The following is a 20,708-nucleotide window of genomic DNA, read 5'->3' on the forward strand; positions in this document are numbered from 1 at the left end:
CACTGAGTGTATATACTCAGCGTACGGCTTATTTCCGTGCGCAGGTTAGTTGAAGACAAAAATTCTAGTCCAGCATTCAAAGTCGATCCCGAAGTCATTGTGATTAAGTACTTTTCTTTTGGTAATGGCATGTACCTATGATGTTTGTGTCGATCATCTTGAGTACTGGTTGTAAATTAGGTAATAATATGACTTTGAACAGTTAAATACAACATTTATAAATATAAGATGATAAATTTATGGATATGGCATAAATTGGTACAGATTTGAATTGGATTGAATGTAATAGATTTGAATTGATTTGAATATCAAATATGAAGAATTTTTAGACTACCGGAATTGGTCCCGGTTAATTTCTAATACGTGTTTTGGGCTTAGAGGACCCATAAAAGAGATATTATGATTTAATTATGATATGTTTGCTAATAATCTGTTTAATGATTTGTAATTGTTCTGAAAAGTTCGGTAATGTTCTGTAATCCTATTCCGGCGACAGTTTAGGGTTAGGGGTGTTACATTTTCATAGTCGGGTGAAAATAATAATAATTGGATGACTAATAATTGGATGACTACTAGTGTAGTTTACTCTATTTTAATTTGATCAGTTTTAGTCCCTAAATTTTCCAATTGATCAATTTTAATCCCGGTACATTTTGAATTTTAAAATTTGGATCAACTACTTTAATAATCACCCAACTATTATTTTTCCTTTTTTTTCATGCAATTATGAAAAGTTACAAAATGGTCACTCAACTATTAATTTTTATCCTTTTTGTCACCCATATATTGTATTTTTGGGTGTTCCCATTTTTACATTGGGCAACCGGTAATGATGTAATTGAGCTGAGCCTAAATACTGTCTAGCTCGAGCTCAACTTGAATTTCGAAGCTCGATACTTGGCTTGAGCTTTTATCAAACATCTATTTTTAAGCTTGAGCTCGGCTCAAGATATAATCAAGCTACTAGAGCTCGATTACCAATTTTTATACTCAATCTTGAACTTGAACTCGAGCTCAATTCAGTAATTAAGCTTAAGATTAATAATATGTATTAAGGGAAATAATATATATACATAATTTAATAATATAACAATATAAAAAGCTCGATAAGGCTCACGAGCCATTCAAGTTGAGTATTACTAAGAGCAAGTTCTTCATTGCTTAAAAAAAACACTTCTGACTCCGAAAGTACTTTTTGAAAAAAAGCACCTCTGAAAATGAGAAGTTAAAAATTTTAGTTTTTCCTCTCCCAAAAGCACTTTTGGTGCTTAATTACTTTTTCACACCTACAATAACATAGTACTTTCCTTTATTTTTTCTTAGTGCTTAATTACAAATGTGTTAAAATCATTAATTAAAAATAAAAAAAAATATTTTTTAAAATACTAATTATAAATATTTAATGGTTATATTTAAATATTTTAAATATAGTTTATATATTCTAATTAAATTTTATAAATAATTAATATTTATTGCTTAAAAATATTTAAAATTTATATTTCATATATTAAAATATTAACAACAAGTTATAATAATTTTTTTATATTCTTACTATAATAATATTAACTAATTTAAATATTATTCAAATGCATATTTGTTACTTGATAATAACATGTCTAAAATTGACATTTTATTTCTCAAAAGTACTTTTTGATAGCAATGCTAAACACTCAAATTTTAAACTAAAATTTTCAAAAGCACATCTAAAAAACACTTTTTCACAGTACTTTTCAAAAGTAATGAAGAAAGTTTAAATTCTATTTAATCGATAGCTTGAGATGCTCAAAAATTACTGAATCAAGTTTAAATTTTTTTGAGTCGAACTCGAGTAGTTTGCGAATACCGATGTCTCATTTACACCCCTACCAATAGATAACCAAAAAGATAAAATTGAATTGTTAGATTATTTTATAGTTGAGTGATAAGAAAATCATTAATAATTACGTGGCAATTTTATAATTTTTTTATAGTTGAGGTGATAAAAAAGAACAAAAAAAAAAAACAAATTATAATTGGGTGAAATTGTAAAATTTTAACCCAACCAAACAGTAGCTTAAATCGTCTGGTTAAATTTAATTCAGTTTTTTAAACCGGTTCAGGTTCAGGTTCAGCCGCATTCGCTCTCACTGTAGCAAGCTCGAGTATTTGTCTCGAGCTTTTTTCTTCTTTATAATGAACTCTTACCCACAGATCATGCATTCGTTTCTTTCAGTTCAATACTAAGACACAGGCGGCGCTTCTCTTTTGTTCTCTACTTCTGAGATCATATATATATATATACAGGTTTCTTTTTCTTTAGTTACATGAGGAAATTTTCGTTTTCATATAGTTTTGATAGTTTTATATCTGCGTTTACTTGCTCGGTTTTTTTCCATTTTTGATAGGTTTCAGCTCAATAATTTATTTTGATCTGAGTTCTGTACTAGTGAGTACTACTGAAATACTAATTCATGATGGCATCTTGCATGCTGTTTTCTTTTGAATATTTTTGTTCTGAATTGGGAAAACTAGTTAGTTCTTTTTGACTGTTTTCAGTTCAGAGATTTCTTCTGGTTTGAGTTCTGTACCCATGAGTGCTATTGAAACACTAATTGCTTTCATTTTGTATAGTTTCCTTTTAATGCAGGTTTCTTTAATTACGCGAGCAAAGTTTTGTTTCTTTTTATATCCATTGTTTGAATTTTGGTGTCGCTGACTTGCTTGTTATTTTTATTTCTGATCTGAATTGGGAAAATTAGTTAGTTTTCTGATTGTTTTACATTTCTCTTTATCCGTTCAAGATGAACTATGTTGGCAGTTTTTTCTAACATTTTTAAATATTTTCCTCAGCCTCAGCAACAGTTGCCTTTCTGGTATGGAATCTACAGGAGACCCTCAACGGACATCTGAAGCACAATATGGTGCAAACCAACCGCCGTTTCAGGCTGAGGTTAACCAGGTGAATTTGTCGAGCTCGACATTTATCACAGACCAGAAAGGAAGGGTTCATATGTCGGCGGTGAAAGATGTGAAGCGTGGTGCGAGTCTTTTAAGGAATCGAGCCCACAGACAATTTAAAGCCGTAAGGAATCTTATAATTGACCTTCAAGAAGCTAATGGCTTGCCCCAGCAACTCATACATCTAAAGTCATGGGAACCTAAATTCAAAAGAATAAAGCAAGTCATCGCAAATATCCCGTCTTTACCACAATCACAGGCGAGGCTGAAACTGCTCGAAGTAGAATGGTCCTTGGAGCAATGCCTAAAACTAAGATCAGAGGTACGCAGAGAACTAGCAAAAGCACGCCGAGTACAATCACAGGTATGCCCAACTCTTACTAATTTAATTACTAAGTTTGATTTCTTTATATAAGTCTCTAATTTAATTCGGTTTTTCAGGTCCATAAACTTGGTGAAGTCCTCCTTAATAATGGGGTACGCAGATTTCTTATCATTGACATTAAGCAACGATAACATTTCTCATTTGCAAATTACATTATTATACTTACAACGTCTGTCACGATGTGGTCGACACTCACTTTACCGGTTTGTGGTTGTGTCCAACACAATGTAATGTGTTTTCTCATACGCTAGATTTTTTTCTTAGACCTGGCAAAAAGCCCATTTTCAACTATGATAGTTGGATTTAGGTATGAGTGTTGGGTGTGGGTACATATTTAACACGAATAAGTTCAACTTTCAATAAAATTTTCATGTATTTCAAGAGACCTCAAAGGCCTGTCCAAACATATGTCAAACACGAACACTTAAAAGAAAAATGAAGAGTTGGAGCCAGTAAAACCTAATATTTAGGAGTCTCTCCCCGGCCGTTTGCATTGAAAACAATACATAGTGTTGAAACTTTTAAGGAAACAAAATGCATATTTCTTTTCCTCTTTTTTTTCAAGTCTCAATGTCTGAAGTCATTCGTAGACTTGCCCTTGTTTACACCTTTGATCATTTGTTTATAACTCTTAAATTTCAGGAATTGAGCACGGAGGCTCTAGAAAACCAGGTATGAATATGTGTATATATATATGATACTACTCAATTAGATAAATTACGAAAATATTTTTTTTTGTAATTAAAATAAGTTATATTATTTGAGGCTATTTTAGTTTCTTTACTTTTAAAAAACCAACAAAAAATATGAACATTGTTGGATTTGATCATGTGCTATTAGAATCAATAAAATATTAATTTTACCGCTAAATCAATAAATAACCAATAATATTTACTCACAATTTAATTTATTCTTTTCCATTTTAATATGGTACACTTTTCGTTACTTATTGTATATTATTTTTAAACTAACATTTGTGTTTCAAGTATGGAGTTTCTACACACTAGTACAAATGTAATTATTTCTCAAATCTATAATATGAATTTATCGAACGGTTGTTTAGTAGTGAATCTAAAATTTCAGTTTTTTTTTTCAAGTACATAATCACACATTGAATCTAAGTTGATTTTGACATGATCATATACACAACAACTTTATGACAATTTATGTAGTAAATGGAATCCGCAACTTCAAAATCCATGTTTTGGAAAGGGAGCACTAATATTATCATATCCTTGAAATTTTGATTTCCATGTTTGTTTTTTTAGCTTCTTTCTGTGATGCCAACTATGGAAGAAATTGCTGCAAGTTTGCCATCTCTTGAAGCATTACCACCTCCTTCTAGTGATTGTGACAACGACAAAGGTCTCCATGGCATGCCATTGGGGAACACTATTAACAATGGAATGCTTCAAGAGGGTGGAAGTGAGGTGTTTGGAGCACAAAACATCTTGAACGCACCACCATTGTCGCAGAGTGATAATTGGATGAACTTAGTGCGCAGTGCAAGCAACAAAAGAGATGGGGAATTGGTTTTCCGTAACTTGTCAGAAGCTGAAGGGAAAGATACTGAAATTAATGATGTTGTTATTCCTATTGATCAACACCGCGAAAGTTTGCTGACTTGGGAGAAGTTACAGTGTAATGTTTATAAATTCTCATATGTTACTGCTATGCTGAATTGTTAATAGCATGCTTTGATACCTTCTAAAATTTTGTTATGGGGCATTCTTAATTGTTGAACTGGTTGCATAAATTATTTTCTGAAATTCGGTTTTTGTAGGTTAGACATAGAGCAGCTATCTTATACAGCTTCTCACTTTTATCTCTATTAGGAAAATCAATAGTTTGTTTTCTCCTTATCTCCCTGCTTAAATCACATTTTCCTCTGGCTCTCGGCTAGCGTGTTTTAGATTCTCACACTTGCTTGCTTGTCTCTATTTTTGTTCTGAATTAGGAAAAACTTTGATTGTTTTAGATTCAGAAATTTGATTTGAGATAACATTTTCAGATCCTTTCAAGATGGTGGAACTGCACAACAATTGCGATTTCACGATGATACCTACACCTAAAGCCCCAAATGGTGCTAATGGACAACCATCGCCTGATGATAATCTGGTCAATTCCTCAAGCTTGATGTTGACTGGACCAAAGAAAAGAAATCTGGAAGCTGAAGGAGAAGGCATCAAGAAACAGAGCCGGCCCCGGCTAACGGTTGAATCATCAAATTTGGTAGAAGAGAATACGGAAGAGCGTATTCAGGTGAAACCTCAAACCTTGGTATGTTGAATTATTTTTCTAAATTTTTCATATATTTCAAGAAATGTCAAAGGGTCATATTCTAAACCAATGTTCGAACATGTATCGAACACTGATACTTCAAGCAAAATGAAATGTTCAAGTGACATAGATTTCAGTATGATTAGACCATAAAACCTAATGTCTTGGTATTCTCTCCCATGGTCGTTTGCATTGAAAATGATATTGTGTTACTTTCTAAGCTTTGAAAATATTATATATGGCTGAAGCTATAAACTTGGAAAGAAAAATATTGCATATCTTTCTTGATTAATTTGTTCTGTATTTGATTTTGTTTTTTTTTTTTTTTACATCTTAATAATTTGTTTATGTTTTTCTTAAATTTTAGAGATACAATGAGGGGACTCCAAAAAACAAGGTATGGTATATGTTTATATATGATATTTGTTTATATTTCTGTTAAATTTCAGGAATACACAGCATAAAGACTCTAGGAAAAGAGGTATGGTATATATATGTATATACCTATATTGGTAGGGGATGAACTGTAACAGTTCTCCAGCATTTGAAAACTTGAATTTTGAAATAGTGAAAATATAAATGTAATTATTTCTCAAATCCATAATATGAATTTATCAAATGGTTGTCTAGTAATGACTTTAAAATTTTATATTTTTATAATTTTCAAGGACAAAACTGCACTTTCGGAAGCTAGAGTACAAGGTATTGCCATTAATGATGTTATTCCTATTGATCAAGACAATGGAAGTTTGCTGGCTCGAAAGATGATGCGGCGTGAATATAGTTCCTGGAATTTCCAACATTTTAATGAAGACAATGACAGCTTTCCTGCCTTAGAACAAGCACCGCAAGTTACTGAGTTTCTCCGTCAAAATATTGAAGTTTTGGTTTCCGGTACAATCAAAGAGATGCAAGAGTGGCGTACACCTAAGGATTCCGGCTGGGATCAATTGAAAAAGTGGAAGGCCGCGCTCAACTTGGGTAAGACAATTGGTGTTGAAGTGAAAGCTGCTGCTGATAAGTTGGAGAATATTTCTCTTGCCTGTTTTGCTTACTCGATGATTTTTGGAGAGGGCTGACCAAAAGAAAAGAAGTTTGAGAAATCCAAGTTTCTCAGCTCATATGATTGTGAGTGAAGGATGTCATGCTCATGTTTCAATTTAGTTGTTGTTGTTGTGGTGCTTGGATTTGTTTGAACTCATATGGTTTGGTATTTAGTATTTGAACTCAGTCAAAGAACTTTGGTTTTTATTGTTATTTTGAACTCAGTGAATTTGTATTGTGTGAGAATTTGAACTCAGTGGATTTGTATTGTGTAAGGTATGTTGTATTTTGTATTAACTTTAATCAATTGACATGCTTTATGTTTTTTTTATTTCTTCTATCTAGTTTAGGTTGGAAATTTCTTCTGAATGGATGATTGCTTTTTTTTATTGTTCATTGTAAAATTTGTGATGTTCTTTTGATCTTGGATTGGAAAACTCATTTCTTGCTTTGATTTAGAAAAAAAAAATCCTTCTTCATATTTGATTCACTTTAAATAGAGTGATGCCTTCTGGCTTTGATGACAAATGGGTCAATATTTGTCACAGAATTTATGGTGCAGGCAAGGTGTTTGACAAAATGACAAAGGAAAGGAGAGTAAGAAATTAAGAAAGGAATATAGAGGCAAAGAAGAATTTAGGTATGGATTGCATGACATACTATGAAGAGTACGATTTATAGAATTTCAGGGTAGTTGATAGCTTGTAAAATATAGCTAATTCTTCACATATGCACTAACAGTTTCTTCCCTCAGCTCATTAGATTCTACTGTCATTAGCTCATGGGTTAGCTCTAATTTCTCCTAGGCCTGTATTGCTATTTGGCCTATTTTCCTTCTGCTTATTTTCACTCACAGATCCAACTACTAATTTGGGTAAACTACATTAGCAGAATGTATTCATATTTTACTTTGGGATGATAGGTTAATTATAAATCAGCATTACAGTGGATAAAACTACCATAAAGTCAAGTCCCGCATCGCACTGGAAAAGCAAGCAGCAGCTTCTCCTCGTATTTATAAAGCAACTTGTAGATTGTCCAAAACCGACGGAGCCGTGAGATGAGCACAGAGTGAATTATTCTTTTGCTTTTTACTAAAGAATACACGAAGTAAGAAATTTATATTATAGGTTAAATGATAAATTTAGTTATTAATGTTTTGTTAAAATAATTTTAATTATTTTTTTAATAGATTTAATGAAAGTTCGAGGAAAATAAGGAAAAAAAAAGAAAATTAAAAAGGACATTTAAAAGAAAATTTATTTAAAAGGAAAAAAAATATGAGCATGATTATATAAATTAACATAACATTTTTGTAATTGGCTCAGTGATTAAAACGTATTAGAATGTAATAATTTAAATGACTAAAACATAACATTTTAATAATGACTATTTTGATAATTTATTTTTTTATTAAACATATTGAAATGTATTTCGGCTAATGTCTAACTATCTAATTAAAATCCAAATATGGCCCAGACCAAAGCCCATAAACCCTCAGCCCATGTGTGCCCATAAACCCTAGCTTCTTCCTCTTCTCTTTTCCGCAGCCGCACCGCTTAATTTTTTATTCTTTTACGGTGCTTTTCTTTTGATCGGCCACCACCACTTCTTCTTCAAAAGCCAATAGCAGTGACCTTACCCGCGTCATGTTGAAACTAGTGTGGCTGCCGTTCAGGCGAGTACGAGCATCATAGAATTATAGTCAAAGTCAAGGTTAGCAATAATCGTATCATAACAGATGGAATAATCACACAATTACACGTGGCGTGCCAAGTGTACCTCATACTAACGTATAATGACTAATTTTTAACAATAAAAAATGAATGAATTTTTTAACAAAATGACTAATTTACTCTTTGATCTAACGTATATTGATTAATTTACCCATTTTTTGAGTAAATGAGACAAAATACAATTTAACTCCTGATACAAAGACCTTCGTCAGGGGCGTAGCCAGGGGACTGGCAGGCTCAGCTTCCCTTAAAATAGAAAATTTTTCATTTATATCCTTTAAATTTTTTAAAATTTTAAATTAGTAAAGATAAAAATGCACTTTAGTCCTCCTAAAAATGATAAAAATTTGATAGGCTATTCAAATAGTAATTTTTTTTCTTACTATCATAAAAGTTAAATTTTAATTTCAGCCCCTTAACAAAATTTTTTGCCTTCAACCCTAATACTTCTACTCTATTTGATGTATTTTTCTTCAACTCATTTTCACCATAAATCCATGACAATATCCTTGTCTCCAAAGATTGAAGTCTGAAAATTGAGATTTTTTATAATATAATTTAGGTCTTTTAAAGCTTTTAAAATTTTAAATTAGTATAAGTGAAATTTTACTTTGTCTCCCCTAAAAATAATAACATTTTATTTAATCTTTTAAAAAATTATAAAAATATAAATTATTCCAAAAATAAAATATCATAAAAATTATATTTAATTTCTACCTTTAAAAGAATTTCTGACTTGATCCCTATTTTCAATTACGTATTCAACCACACTACCAAAAGTTGAGTTTACTGCCTGATTGTTGTTCTTTAATATTCGTTTGTCTTGTACGTAAGAATGATAAGCAAATGGTTGCCAATCATTTCTCAACCCTGTGCCCATTTTTATTCCTTCAAAAGACCAACATGAAACAGTGGATGAAAGCTGGAAGTTGGACAGAGCAATTGGTTTAATGGGTTATTTTTTCTTGAACCGATTTAATTAACTTTAAAATGAAACAAAAAATCGATTCCTCGTTTTTAATTAAAAAAATTGACCAAACTGAACCGATATTTTAAATAATTGAAAATTGATATAAAATAACAGAGTTTTCTTATCGGTTTAGTTTTAGGATTCAAAAACTGAAAATAGATCGACAAACCAATTAAATCGAGGTTGAAACCAATCAACCCGCTCCACCCCACTAAATTAAAACCGAAATAATCGATTAAATTTTTTTATTAAGCCAACTTAACCCATCATAATATATAAGTTTCGACACAACTGAATTAGAGTTAAAGAATAGATATAACCGAATCAAATTTAAATCGATCAGTTCAGTCGGTTAATCAACTTAACTTACCATAATATAAATATATTAAAAATAAATCGTGAATGTGAAAATGTATTTATTTTTTCAGTGCTTAAATAAAAATTTTAAAATTTTTTTTAGATTTTTTTTCTAACATAAATGTTTTTATCAAAATTGGTTTTAATTTTTTAAATTAGGAAGTTTAATCGAATTTTTTTAAATGGTTAACATTTTTTAAAATCAAAGTTATGTTAGATTTGAACTAAATATTATTTTTTTTCTTCGAGAAATTATTTTTTGAACTTTTTTCATCACATTATTCATGGTCCCATCCAATTAAAAGAGGACACATCATTCTTTTTTTCCATATCATATGTACATTTGGACTAAACTAGTAGTTATTCAACTATAACATTGTAAAATTTCTGTTACTAGTCCTTGTACTTTGTAAAAATTATGACTTTAGTCTCTATGCTTTAATTTCATCAATTTTAATTCTTGACTTTTCAAATGGGTTAGCCCCGTGCTTTTTGAATTTTGAAATTAAGTAAGCTACACTAATAGTTATCCAACTATTAGTAGTTTTTTTTTGTCAGACAACTCTAAAAAGTTACAATATTGTTATCTGACTATTAGTAAGTTTCTTTTTTTTTATCACCTAATTATAAAAATTTACAAAATGGTCATTCACCTATTCAATTTTATCTTTTTTGGTGATAATGTTTAAAATTGACATAATAGCAATTTTAACTCTCAAGATTTATACATTGTGTCAATTTAGTCTTGATTTTGAAAAATCTCACATTCAACATTTACTCATTGTGTAATTTATTTATTTTTATGTAGTTTTGTTGTTCTTTGTAACCCTTTCACCTAAAAAGTTAAAAAAACAAATTTATTAACTAAATATGTTTGAAAATATACAAAAATAGAAACACCCAAAAGTCTAAGACAATAATTTTCATCTTTTCTCGTACTTTTAAAATTAATCTTCAATATCACAAAGAAAAATAACTATTATAAAAGGATAAAATTGCACAATGAGTAAACGTTGAGCGTTAAAATTTTTAAAAGCAAGACTAAATTGACTTAATTTATAAATGTTAAGAGCTAAAATTGTCATGTCAATTTTAAAAGATGTCACTGTTAGCTCGCTAGTGATTAAAAAAGAAATTTACTAATAGTTGGGTAATCATTATGCAACTTTTCATAATTAAGTGACTAAAAAAGAAATTTAGTAATAATTGGATAACTATGAGTGTAATTTACTCTACTTTAATTTGATCAGGTTAGTCCCTAAAATTTTCAATTGATCAATTTTAATCTCGGTACTTTTTGAATTTTGAAATTTGGGTAAACTACTTTAGTAATCACCCAACTATGGTTTTTCTTTTCCTTTTTTTGTCACCCAACTATGAAAAGTTACAAAATGATTACTCAATTATTAAATATTATCTTTTTTGTCACCCAGACATATTGTATTTTTGAGTGTTTCTATTTTTACGTTAGCTAACTGGTAATGATGTAATTGAGCTGAGTCCAAATATTGTCAAGCCCAACTTGAAATTCGGAGCTCGATACACGGCTCAAGCTTGATTGAACATCTATTTTTAAGCTTAAGCTCCGCTTAAGATATAATCGAGCTTCTTGAGCTCGAGCTTGATTACCAATTTTTGTACTCATGCTTGAGCTCGAACTTGAGCTCTGTTCAATAATTAAGCTAAAGATTAATAATATATATTAAGGGAAATAATATATACATAATTTAATAATATTAAAAAATAAAAAGTTCAATAAGGCTCACGAGTCATTTGAGTCAAGTATTATTAAGCTGAAATTCTGTTTGATCAATAGCTTGAGCTGTTCGAAAATTACCAAATCGAGTTTGAATTTTTTTGAGTCGAACTCAAGTAACTTGCTAATACCAGTTTCTCGTTTACACCCCTACCAACTAGTGACCAAAAAGATAAAATTTAATTGTTGAACGACTATTTTGTAACTTTTTATAATTGAGCGACCAAAAATAAATTACTAATAGTTAGACGACAATTTTATAATTTTTCATAGTTGAGGTAACTAAAAAAGAAAAAAACCAAAATTGGGTCAACTTTACGTAGTTTATCCTTAAAATTTTAATACCGCCAAACAGTACCTTAATTGCTTAAATCGTCTGGTTAAATTTATTTCAGCTATTTAAACTGGTTCAGCCACACTCATTCTCTCTCTAGCAAGCTCGAGTATTTGTCGATGAAAACTAGCTAGAGTTTTTTTTTTCTTTATAATGAACTCACACCACAAATGATGCCTTCATTTCTTCCGGATTAACGCTTCGATACAGGCCGCGCTTCTCTTCTGTTCTCTACTTGTGAGTTCATGATCATATCTTACTTTGATTTTGCATGTATATATATATATATATATACAGGTTTCCTTTAATAACGCTGGTTTCTTTTTCTTTAGTTACACGAGGAATTTTCGTTTTCATCTAGTTTTGTAAGTTCCATATACGCGTTGACTTTCTGGGTACGTTTTTTTTCTATTTTTGTTCTGAGTTCGGAAAAGTACTCTTTTAGTGTTTTCTTGATAGGTTTCAGCTCAATAATTTCTTTTGATCTGAGTTTGATCTGAGTTCTGTGATAGTGAGTGCTAGCTACTGCATTACTAGTTCATGATTTTACCTTAATTCTGGTTTCTTTTAAATTACTTGAGCAAATTTTCATTTCATTTTTTTTTGTCAGTTTTAAATCTGTTGTTTGAATATTTCAAATATTTTTTTAGATTTCTTTTTCAGCATAAATGTTTTTATCTATTATTTTTAAAAATTGGTTTTAATTTTTTAAATTTGGGAGTTTAATCGATTTTTTTAAAAATGGTCAACATTTGTCAAAATCAAAGCTATATTAAATTTGAACTAAACATTATTTTTTATCTATATTACCTATCTAAAACTTAAAAACAAATGAGGCCATTCTTTTCTTCGAGATATTATTTTACAAACCTTTTGCACCACATCATTTATGGTCCCATCCAATTAAAAAAGGACACATAATTTTCTTTTCCACATCATTTGTACATCTGGACTAACTAGTAGTTATCTAATTATGACTTTGTAAAAGCTCTGTTATTAGTCATTGTACTTTGTAAACATTATGATTTAGTTTCTATGCTTTAATTTCATCAATTTTAGTTCTCGACTTTTCAAATGGGTTAGTCCTGTGCTTTTTGAATTTTGAAATTAGGTAAACTGCACTAGTAGTTATCCAAATATTAGTAGTTCTTTTTTGTAGGACAACTATAAAAACTTGCAACATTGTCACCCGACTATTAGTAAATTTCGTTTTTTGATCACCTAATTATAAAAATTTACAAAATGGTCATTCACCTATTCAATTTTATCTTTTTTGGTGACAACGTTTAAAATTGACATAATAGTAATTTTAACTCTCAATATTTATACATTGTGTCAATTTAGTCTTGATTTTGAAAAATCTCACATTCAACATTTATTCATTGTGTAATTTAGTTTTTATTCATGTAATTTTGTTGTTCTTTATAAACCTTTCACCTAAAAATTTTTTTAAAAGAAATTATCAACTAAATATATTTAAAAATATACAAAAATAGAAACACCCAAAAATTTAAGATAATAATTTTTACCTTTTCTCGTACTTTTAAAATTAACTATAAATCGTACTCTACATATTATGTAATGCAAATACCATGAATTGCATTATGAATAATGAAATTCTAGAAATCGCACTCTCTATACCTACAATTTTGTCATTTTGTTGAACAATTCACCTACACCATAAATTCTATGACAAAATATTGACCAATTGTGCAGGAAAGCAAATGTTACAATCCAAGATCAAACATGCTATCCATGCCCAATGGAAATGAAAAATTTTATAACCAACCATTCAAAATTTCTAACCTAAACCAGATAAAAGAAATAACACAAACATAAAACATATCAATTCATTAAAATTCATATAAAAGACCAAATACTAAAATATAACCATAAAAACCCCAAGTTCTTTAACTGAGTTCAAAATACCAAATATCAACACATATGAGTTCAAATACCAAATACTAAAACGATTTACTGAGTTCAAAGACTAAAGCCAAATATAGAAAAATAATTATACAAATTCACCGAGTTGAAATATCCAAACCATTCACTGAGTTTAAATACCAAATACCATATAAGCATCACACCCTTCCACTCGCAACCTTATGAACTGAACCATCCTCTCCATAAATCATTGAGTAAGCATAACAGGCAAGACAAATATTCTTCAACATGTTATCAGCAAATTTCACTTCAAAATCTTGTTCTTTACCCATATTGAGCGTCGCGGCCCACTTTTTTTCAACTGGTTATAGCCGGAATCCTTAGGTGTACGCCAGGCTTCCATCTCTTTGATTGCGGCACAAACCAGAACTTCAATATTTTTATGGCCAAACTTAGTAGCTTTTCCACGATCCACTTCGATTTGGGTCGCGATACGTTTGAGGTAGTCTGGTGTTTCCCCATAGCGAGTTTCGTCCAATGCTTCTTGTAAGCCATGGAAGTGTGCAACTTCCACACTGTTGTTGTCTTTGTTAAAAAGTCCGGATTGCCAGTAACTATAATTAAACTTCAATATCTCCCTAGCCAGCAAACTTCTGTGGTCTTGACCAACAGGAATAGTAACATCATTCATTTCAGTACATTGTCCTCGGACTTCATGATCATTAGTTGCAGCAATTTCTTTCATACATGGCACCGCATAATAAAGCTAAAACAACAAACATGAAAAACAAGTCAAATTTTGAGAAATACAATAATATTAGTGCTATCTTTTCACTATTTTTGAAATTTAAGTTTTCAAATGCTATTTGGATGAATTGTTACTGTTCATTACCTATCATATATATACACATATACCATATCTTGTTTTTTAGAGTTCATGAAAAAAAAAAACCTGAGATATACAAATATAGAACAAATTAATCAAGAAAGATATGGAAATTTTTTCATTCTAAGTATATACCAAGTGTATAGCTTCAACCATATATAGTATCTTCAAAGCTTAGAAAATAACACTGTACATATAATTTTTAATGCAAATGACCATGGGAGAGAATACAAAACATTATATTTTCTGGTCCGATCATACTGAAATTTATGTTATTCAAACTCTTCATTTTGCTTGAAAGATTAGTGTTCGATACATGTTTGAACATTGGTTTAGAATAAGACTTTTGAGATTTCTTGTAATATATGAAAATTTAGAAAAATAATTAAACAAATCAAAGTTAGAGGTGATCCCAAATGCGACACTCGAACTTAAATAATGACTTTTTACTAGGTCTACAAAAGAAATGTAATGTATGAGGAAAGGCATTATATTGTGATGAGATTTATAAATGAGTAACGTATCGATACAATTTTGAATATAGTTAATTACATGAGAAAATTTTAAAAAAAGTTTAACATACCTATATTGGACATGAATCTGTATCAAACACTTAAACCCAAATCCAAATAAAATTGTTTATCGCATTTTTATGTCAAAAAACAAGTCTAGTGTACGAGTACGGACATATTGTGATGATTTGTAAATGGTAAATGTTCCAAGAAATAATGATGCTGTTACTGTGCATACTATATTATTAACGAACATCCCATCAGGTTGTTTGCTTTGTTCAACTCAAGAAAAACCAAGTTAAATTGGACCTTTACTCAGTAATTAGATTTGTAAACATTAGGATACCTGTAGTTGTTTATCTATATGATTTAGCTCCTTTTTTACTTTGTGCAATTTCGCCTTTGCGTCAACTTTCTCTAAACGGCCTGCCTTGAAATCGGCCAGTATTTTCTTCAGATTCTCCTTTATTTTTTGGAGATGAAGTAGCAGTGGCCATTTCTCTTCGATTTGCTTGGCAGTTATTGCTGAACCTTCTGGATAGTTACGTAGCTGATCCCAATGTTTTTCCTTCACCTTCATGTCACCAAATACACACAAAACAAGTGTGATAAGGAACAGATAGAAAAAATCTTTCTCATGCTTTTTTGCTCCAGTGAGAATGTAAGATTTATTATCTATGTATAATAAATAACAAAATGTAAATTGAATATGAATGGCTAGGTTGAATTAAGAGAATTTACTTTAGCCATCCTCCTATTGATTTGGTCATTTAAGGTTTTCCCACTTTGCTCTACAGATTTCACCATAATAAGCACTTCGAAACTCTCTTCTCCTACATTTGGTGATTCACGGGTTAGCTGGAGCTGGCTCGGTATGCCTTCTCCTATAGCTTCCCGATTTCTTTTCTTTCGTCCAGTCAACATTGATCTTGATGGATTTACCTGATTATTATCTGGTGATGCATTATTTGATGCTCCAGGTGTAGGTAACATAGCGATATTCAAATATTTCAACTCATATCAAATTTCTGAATCTAAAACAATCAAAGTTTTTTCAAATTCAGAACAAAAATAGAAACAAACAAGCAAGTGAACGGCGACTGAAGTGTTCTTTCAAAGAAAGGAAAATGAAAATCATAAACTAACAAAACTTACAATAATAAATATGAAATTATAAATTCAATAAAAACCAAAGCAGATAAATGTACAGAAACTGAGGGAAAATGAATGAAATAAATTGAGATAGCGACTTTCTGCGCCTTCGACGCTGCTGAGCTCATATGATGTTGTTTTCGGTCTCTAAGCTTGTTGTTAATTAAGTTTTCAGTGATGTGATTTGGATACTTTTCTATATAAATATGTTTGAAAATATACAAAAATAGAAACACCCAAAAATTTAAAATAATAATTTTTACCTTTTCTCTTACTTTTAAAATTAACTATAAATCGTACTCTCTATACGTAAAATTTTGTCATTTTGTTGAACAAATCACCTACACCATAAATTCTATGACAAAATATTGACCAATTGTGCAGGAAAGCAAATGTTACAATCCAAGATCAAACATGCTATCCATGCCCAATGGAAATGAAAAATTTTATAACTAACCATTCAAATTTTCTAACCTAAACCAGATAAAAGAAATAACACAAACATAAAACATATCAATTCATTAAAATTCATATAGAAGACAACATTCCTAACACAATATAAACTCATTGAATTCGAATACCGAAACCATTCACAAAGTTCTTATAATAAAACCAATTATAGAAATATAACCATAAAAACCCCAAGTTCTTTAACTGAGTTCAAAATATCAAATATCAACACATATGAGTTCAAATACCAAATTCTAAAACGATTTACCGAGTTCAAAGACTAAAGCTAAATATAGAAAAATAATTATACAAATTCACCGAGTTGAAATATCCAAATACCATATGAGCATCACACCCTTCCACTCGCAACCTTATGAACTGAACCATCTTCTCCATAAATCATTGAGTAAGCAAAACAGGCAAGACAAATATTATTCAACATGTCATCAGCAAATTTCACTTCAAAATCTTGTTCCTTGCCCATATTGAGCGTCGCGGCCCACATTTTCAACTGGTTACAGCCGGAATCCTTAGGTGTACGCCAGTCTTCCATCTCTTTGATTGCGGCACAAACCAGAACTTCAATATTTTTATGGCCAAACTTAGTAGCTTTTCCACGATCCACTTCGATTAGGGTCGCGATACGTTTGAGGTAGTCTGGTGTTTCCCCATAGCGAGTTTCGTCCAATGCTTCTTGTAAGCCATGGAAGTGTGCAACTTCCACACTGTTGTTGTCTTTGTTAAAAATTCCGGATTGCCAGGAACTATAATTACACTTCAACATCTCCCTAGCCAGCAAACTTCCGTGGTCTTGACCAACAGGAATAGTAACATCATTCATTTCAGTACATTGTCCTCCGACTTCATGATCATTAGTTGCAGCAATTTCTTTCATACATGGCACCGCATAATAAAGCTAAAACAACAAACATGAAAAACAAGTCAAATTTTGAGAAATACAATAATATTAGTGCTATCTTTTCACTATTTTTGAAATTTAAGTTTTCAAATGATATTTGGATGAATTGTTACTGTTCACTACCTATCATATATGCACATATACCATATCTTGTTTTTTAGAGTTCATGAAAAAAAAACCTTAGATATACAAATATAGAACAAATTAATCAAGAAAGATATGGAAATTTTTTCTTTCTAAGTATATACCAAGTGTATAGCTTCAACCATATATAGTATCTTCAAAGTTTAAAAAATAACACTGTACATATTGTTTTTAATGCAAATGACCATGGGAGAGAATACAAAACATTATATTTTCTGGTCCGATCATACTGAAATTTATGTTATTCAAACTCTTCATTTTGCTTGAAAGATTAGTGTTCGATTCATGTTTGAACATTGGTTTAGAATAAGACTTTTGAGATTTCGTGTAATATATGAAAATTTTAGAAAAATAATTAAACAAATCAAAGTTAGAGGTGATCCCAAATGCGACACTCGAACCTAAATAATGACTTTTTACTAGGTCTACAAAAGAAATGTAATGTATGAGGAAAGACATTATATTGTAATGAGATTTATAAATGAGTAATGTATCGACACAATTTTGAATATAGTTAATTACATGAAAAAATTTTAAAAAAAGTTTAACATACCTATATTGGACATGAATCCGTATCTAACACTTAAACCCAAATCCAAATAAAATTGTTTATCGCATTTTTATGTCCAAAAACAAGTCTAGTGCACGAGGACGGACATAATAATAATGTGATGATTTGTAAATGGTAAATGTTCCAAGAAATAATGATGCTGTTACTGTGCATACTATATTATTAACGAACATCCCATCAGGTTGTTTGCTTTGTTCAACTCAAGAAAAACCAAGTTAAATTGGACATTTACTCAGTAATTAGATTTGTAAACATTAGCACACCTGTAGTTGTTTATCTATATGATTTAGCTCCTTTTTTACTTCGAGCAATTTCGCCTTTGCGTCAACTTCCTTTAAACGGCCAGCCTTGAACTCGGCCAGTATTTTCTTCATATTCTCCTTTATTTGTTGGAGATAAGATAGCAGTGGCCATTTCTCTTCGATTTGCCTGACAGTTGTTGCTGAAACTTCTGGATAGTTACGTAGCTGATCCCAATGTTTTTCCTTCACCTTCATGTCACCAAATACACACAAAACAAGTGTGATAAGGAACAGATAGAAAAAATCTTTCTCATGGTTTTTTGCTCCAGTGAGAATGTAAGATTTATTATCTATGTATAATAAATAACAAAAATGTAAATTGAATATGAATGGCTAGGTTGAATTAAGAGAATTTACTTTAGCCATCCTCCTATTGATTTGGTCATTTAAGGTTTTCCCACTTTGCTCTACAGATTTCACCATAATAAGCACTTCGAAACTCTCTTCTCCTACATTTGGTGATTCACAGGTTAGCTGGAGCTGGCTCGGTATGCCTTCTCCTATAGCTTCCCGATTTCTTTTCTTTCGTCCAGTCAACATTGATCTTGATGGATTTACCTGATTATTATCTGGTGATGCATTATTTGATGCTCCAGGTGTAGGTAACATAGCGATATTCAGATGCCTGCTGTTCATAATATTTCAACTCATATCAAATTTCTGAATCTAAAACAATCAAAGTTTTTGCTAATTCAGAACAAAAATAGAAACAAGCAAGCAAGTGAATCGAAGTTTTCTTTCAAAGAAAGGAAATGAAAATCATAAACTAACAAAACTTACAATAATAAATATGAAATTATAGGTTCAGCAAAAACCAAAGCAAATAAATGTACGGAAACTGAGGAAAAATGAATGAATTAAATTGGTATAGCAACTTACTGCGCCTTCGATGCTGCTGTGCTCATATGCTGTTGCTTGCTTCTCTTAAGCTCGTTTTTAAGTTTGTCAGTGATGTGATTTTGGCGAGAACGGTGAAGCTAATAAAATTACATTTTTACCCAATAAGTTTGCTTATACGTGAGGGGTTTAAAATTGTATTCTTAAGTTTGAATTCTTAAAAAAAAGATCCGGTTTCCGGTTTAAACCCTAAATTTTTTTTATTACATTAATAACTTTCCTTTGATTCGGGTTTCTTCGTTAGACTTTTGGTTTTGCGGACTTGCTTGGTACTTATATATTTATGAATTTTGCAAAATTAGTTAGATTTTTATTGTTTTAAATTTACCTGTAGCGCCCCATCTGAGCGACGAAACCAAAAGATAGATATTCATAAATAAATGAACCATGTAAGGGTTGCTAGCTGATCATTAATTAGCAATGAAACATTTCTCATTCTTTGACTTTCCCTATATCTTTGATCATTTGTTTATATTTCTCTTACATTTTAGGGTTTCAATACGAAGACAAAAAAAAAGGTACGTATGTGTGTATATATATATATTTAAATATATGAAAATCAGACAAAATTTGAATATAATAATAACTTATTTGATAAGTAAATTTAAATAATTTAATAGTAAACTATCAAAATAGTTACTTTTATTTTTCTCAGGTTATATTTTAGTCACTTATATTTGAAATATTACATTTTAGTTACTTATGTTATGGTGTTGTAACATTTTAGTCACTGAGTGTTAATTGTAACGTGAGTTGACGTGGCACGTTAAATCATCATTTCAAACAAAAATTTTAGGTTAAATTATACAATTGGTCCCTATACTTTTTTTTTGTTTTGAGCAATTTTTTTCCTTTTATGTTAAAAGAGATTAAGGGAGAAAAATAAAGGGAGAAGCAGAAGAGAATGGAAAATAAATAATAAAAAATTAAAAGAACGTAAAAGAAAAAATAAATTGCTCAAAAAGAAAATTATTTTGATTATTTTGTAATTAGTGTTCAGAGAAAGACCAATTTGCTTACTTTTAAAGTTGTCAGGGACCAAAGGGATTTACACCGATCTATTATTTGAATGATTCGAATTATGAAATTCAACTCAATTCAGACTCGAAACTCAAGTTAGAAAAACATTTTAAAAAATTAAATTGCTCAAAACAAAAAAATATGAGGATTAATTGTATAAATTAATTTA

General features: G+C 30.4%; 2 protein-coding genes across 3 annotated transcripts in view; both read left to right on the forward strand.

The window, feature by feature from the left end:
• Positions 1-2,039: 2,039 nt before the first annotated feature.
• On the forward strand, positions 2,040-6,977 carry LOC107951718 (uncharacterized). Of its 2 annotated transcripts, none has more exons than XM_016886853.2 (8): positions 2,040-2,283; positions 2,830-3,301; positions 3,379-3,414; positions 3,965-3,994; positions 4,591-4,963; positions 5,334-5,584; positions 5,970-5,999; positions 6,271-6,977. In XM_016886853.2, the coding sequence occupies exons 2-8, from the start codon at positions 2,855-2,857 to the stop codon at positions 6,679-6,681; spliced, it is 1,578 nt and encodes a 525-aa protein (XP_016742342.2). In that variant the 5' UTR covers positions 2,040-2,283; positions 2,830-2,854; the 3' UTR covers positions 6,682-6,977. The 2 variants fall into 2 exon arrangements, with proteins under 2 accessions (XP_016742342.2, XP_040961174.1); XM_041105240.1 differs by having other exon boundaries at positions 2,100-2,283; positions 5,334-5,602.
• A 1,243-nt stretch (positions 6,978-8,220) lies between these two features.
• The window catches only part of LOC107951719 (50S ribosomal protein L20), a 41,199-nt gene continuing 28,711 nt past the window's right edge, over positions 8,221-20,708 (forward strand). Inside the window, exon 1 of the mRNA XM_016886857.2 lies at positions 8,221-8,362. The gene's annotated coding sequence lies outside the window, so the exon portion shown is untranslated. The remainder of the gene's footprint in view (positions 8,363-20,708) is intronic.

Source organism: Gossypium hirsutum, chromosome D11, assembly GCF_007990345.1.
Source record: "Gossypium hirsutum isolate 1008001.06 chromosome D11, Gossypium_hirsutum_v2.1, whole genome shotgun sequence".
In the NCBI taxonomy this organism is placed as follows: domain Eukaryota; kingdom Viridiplantae; phylum Streptophyta; class Magnoliopsida; order Malvales; family Malvaceae; genus Gossypium; species Gossypium hirsutum.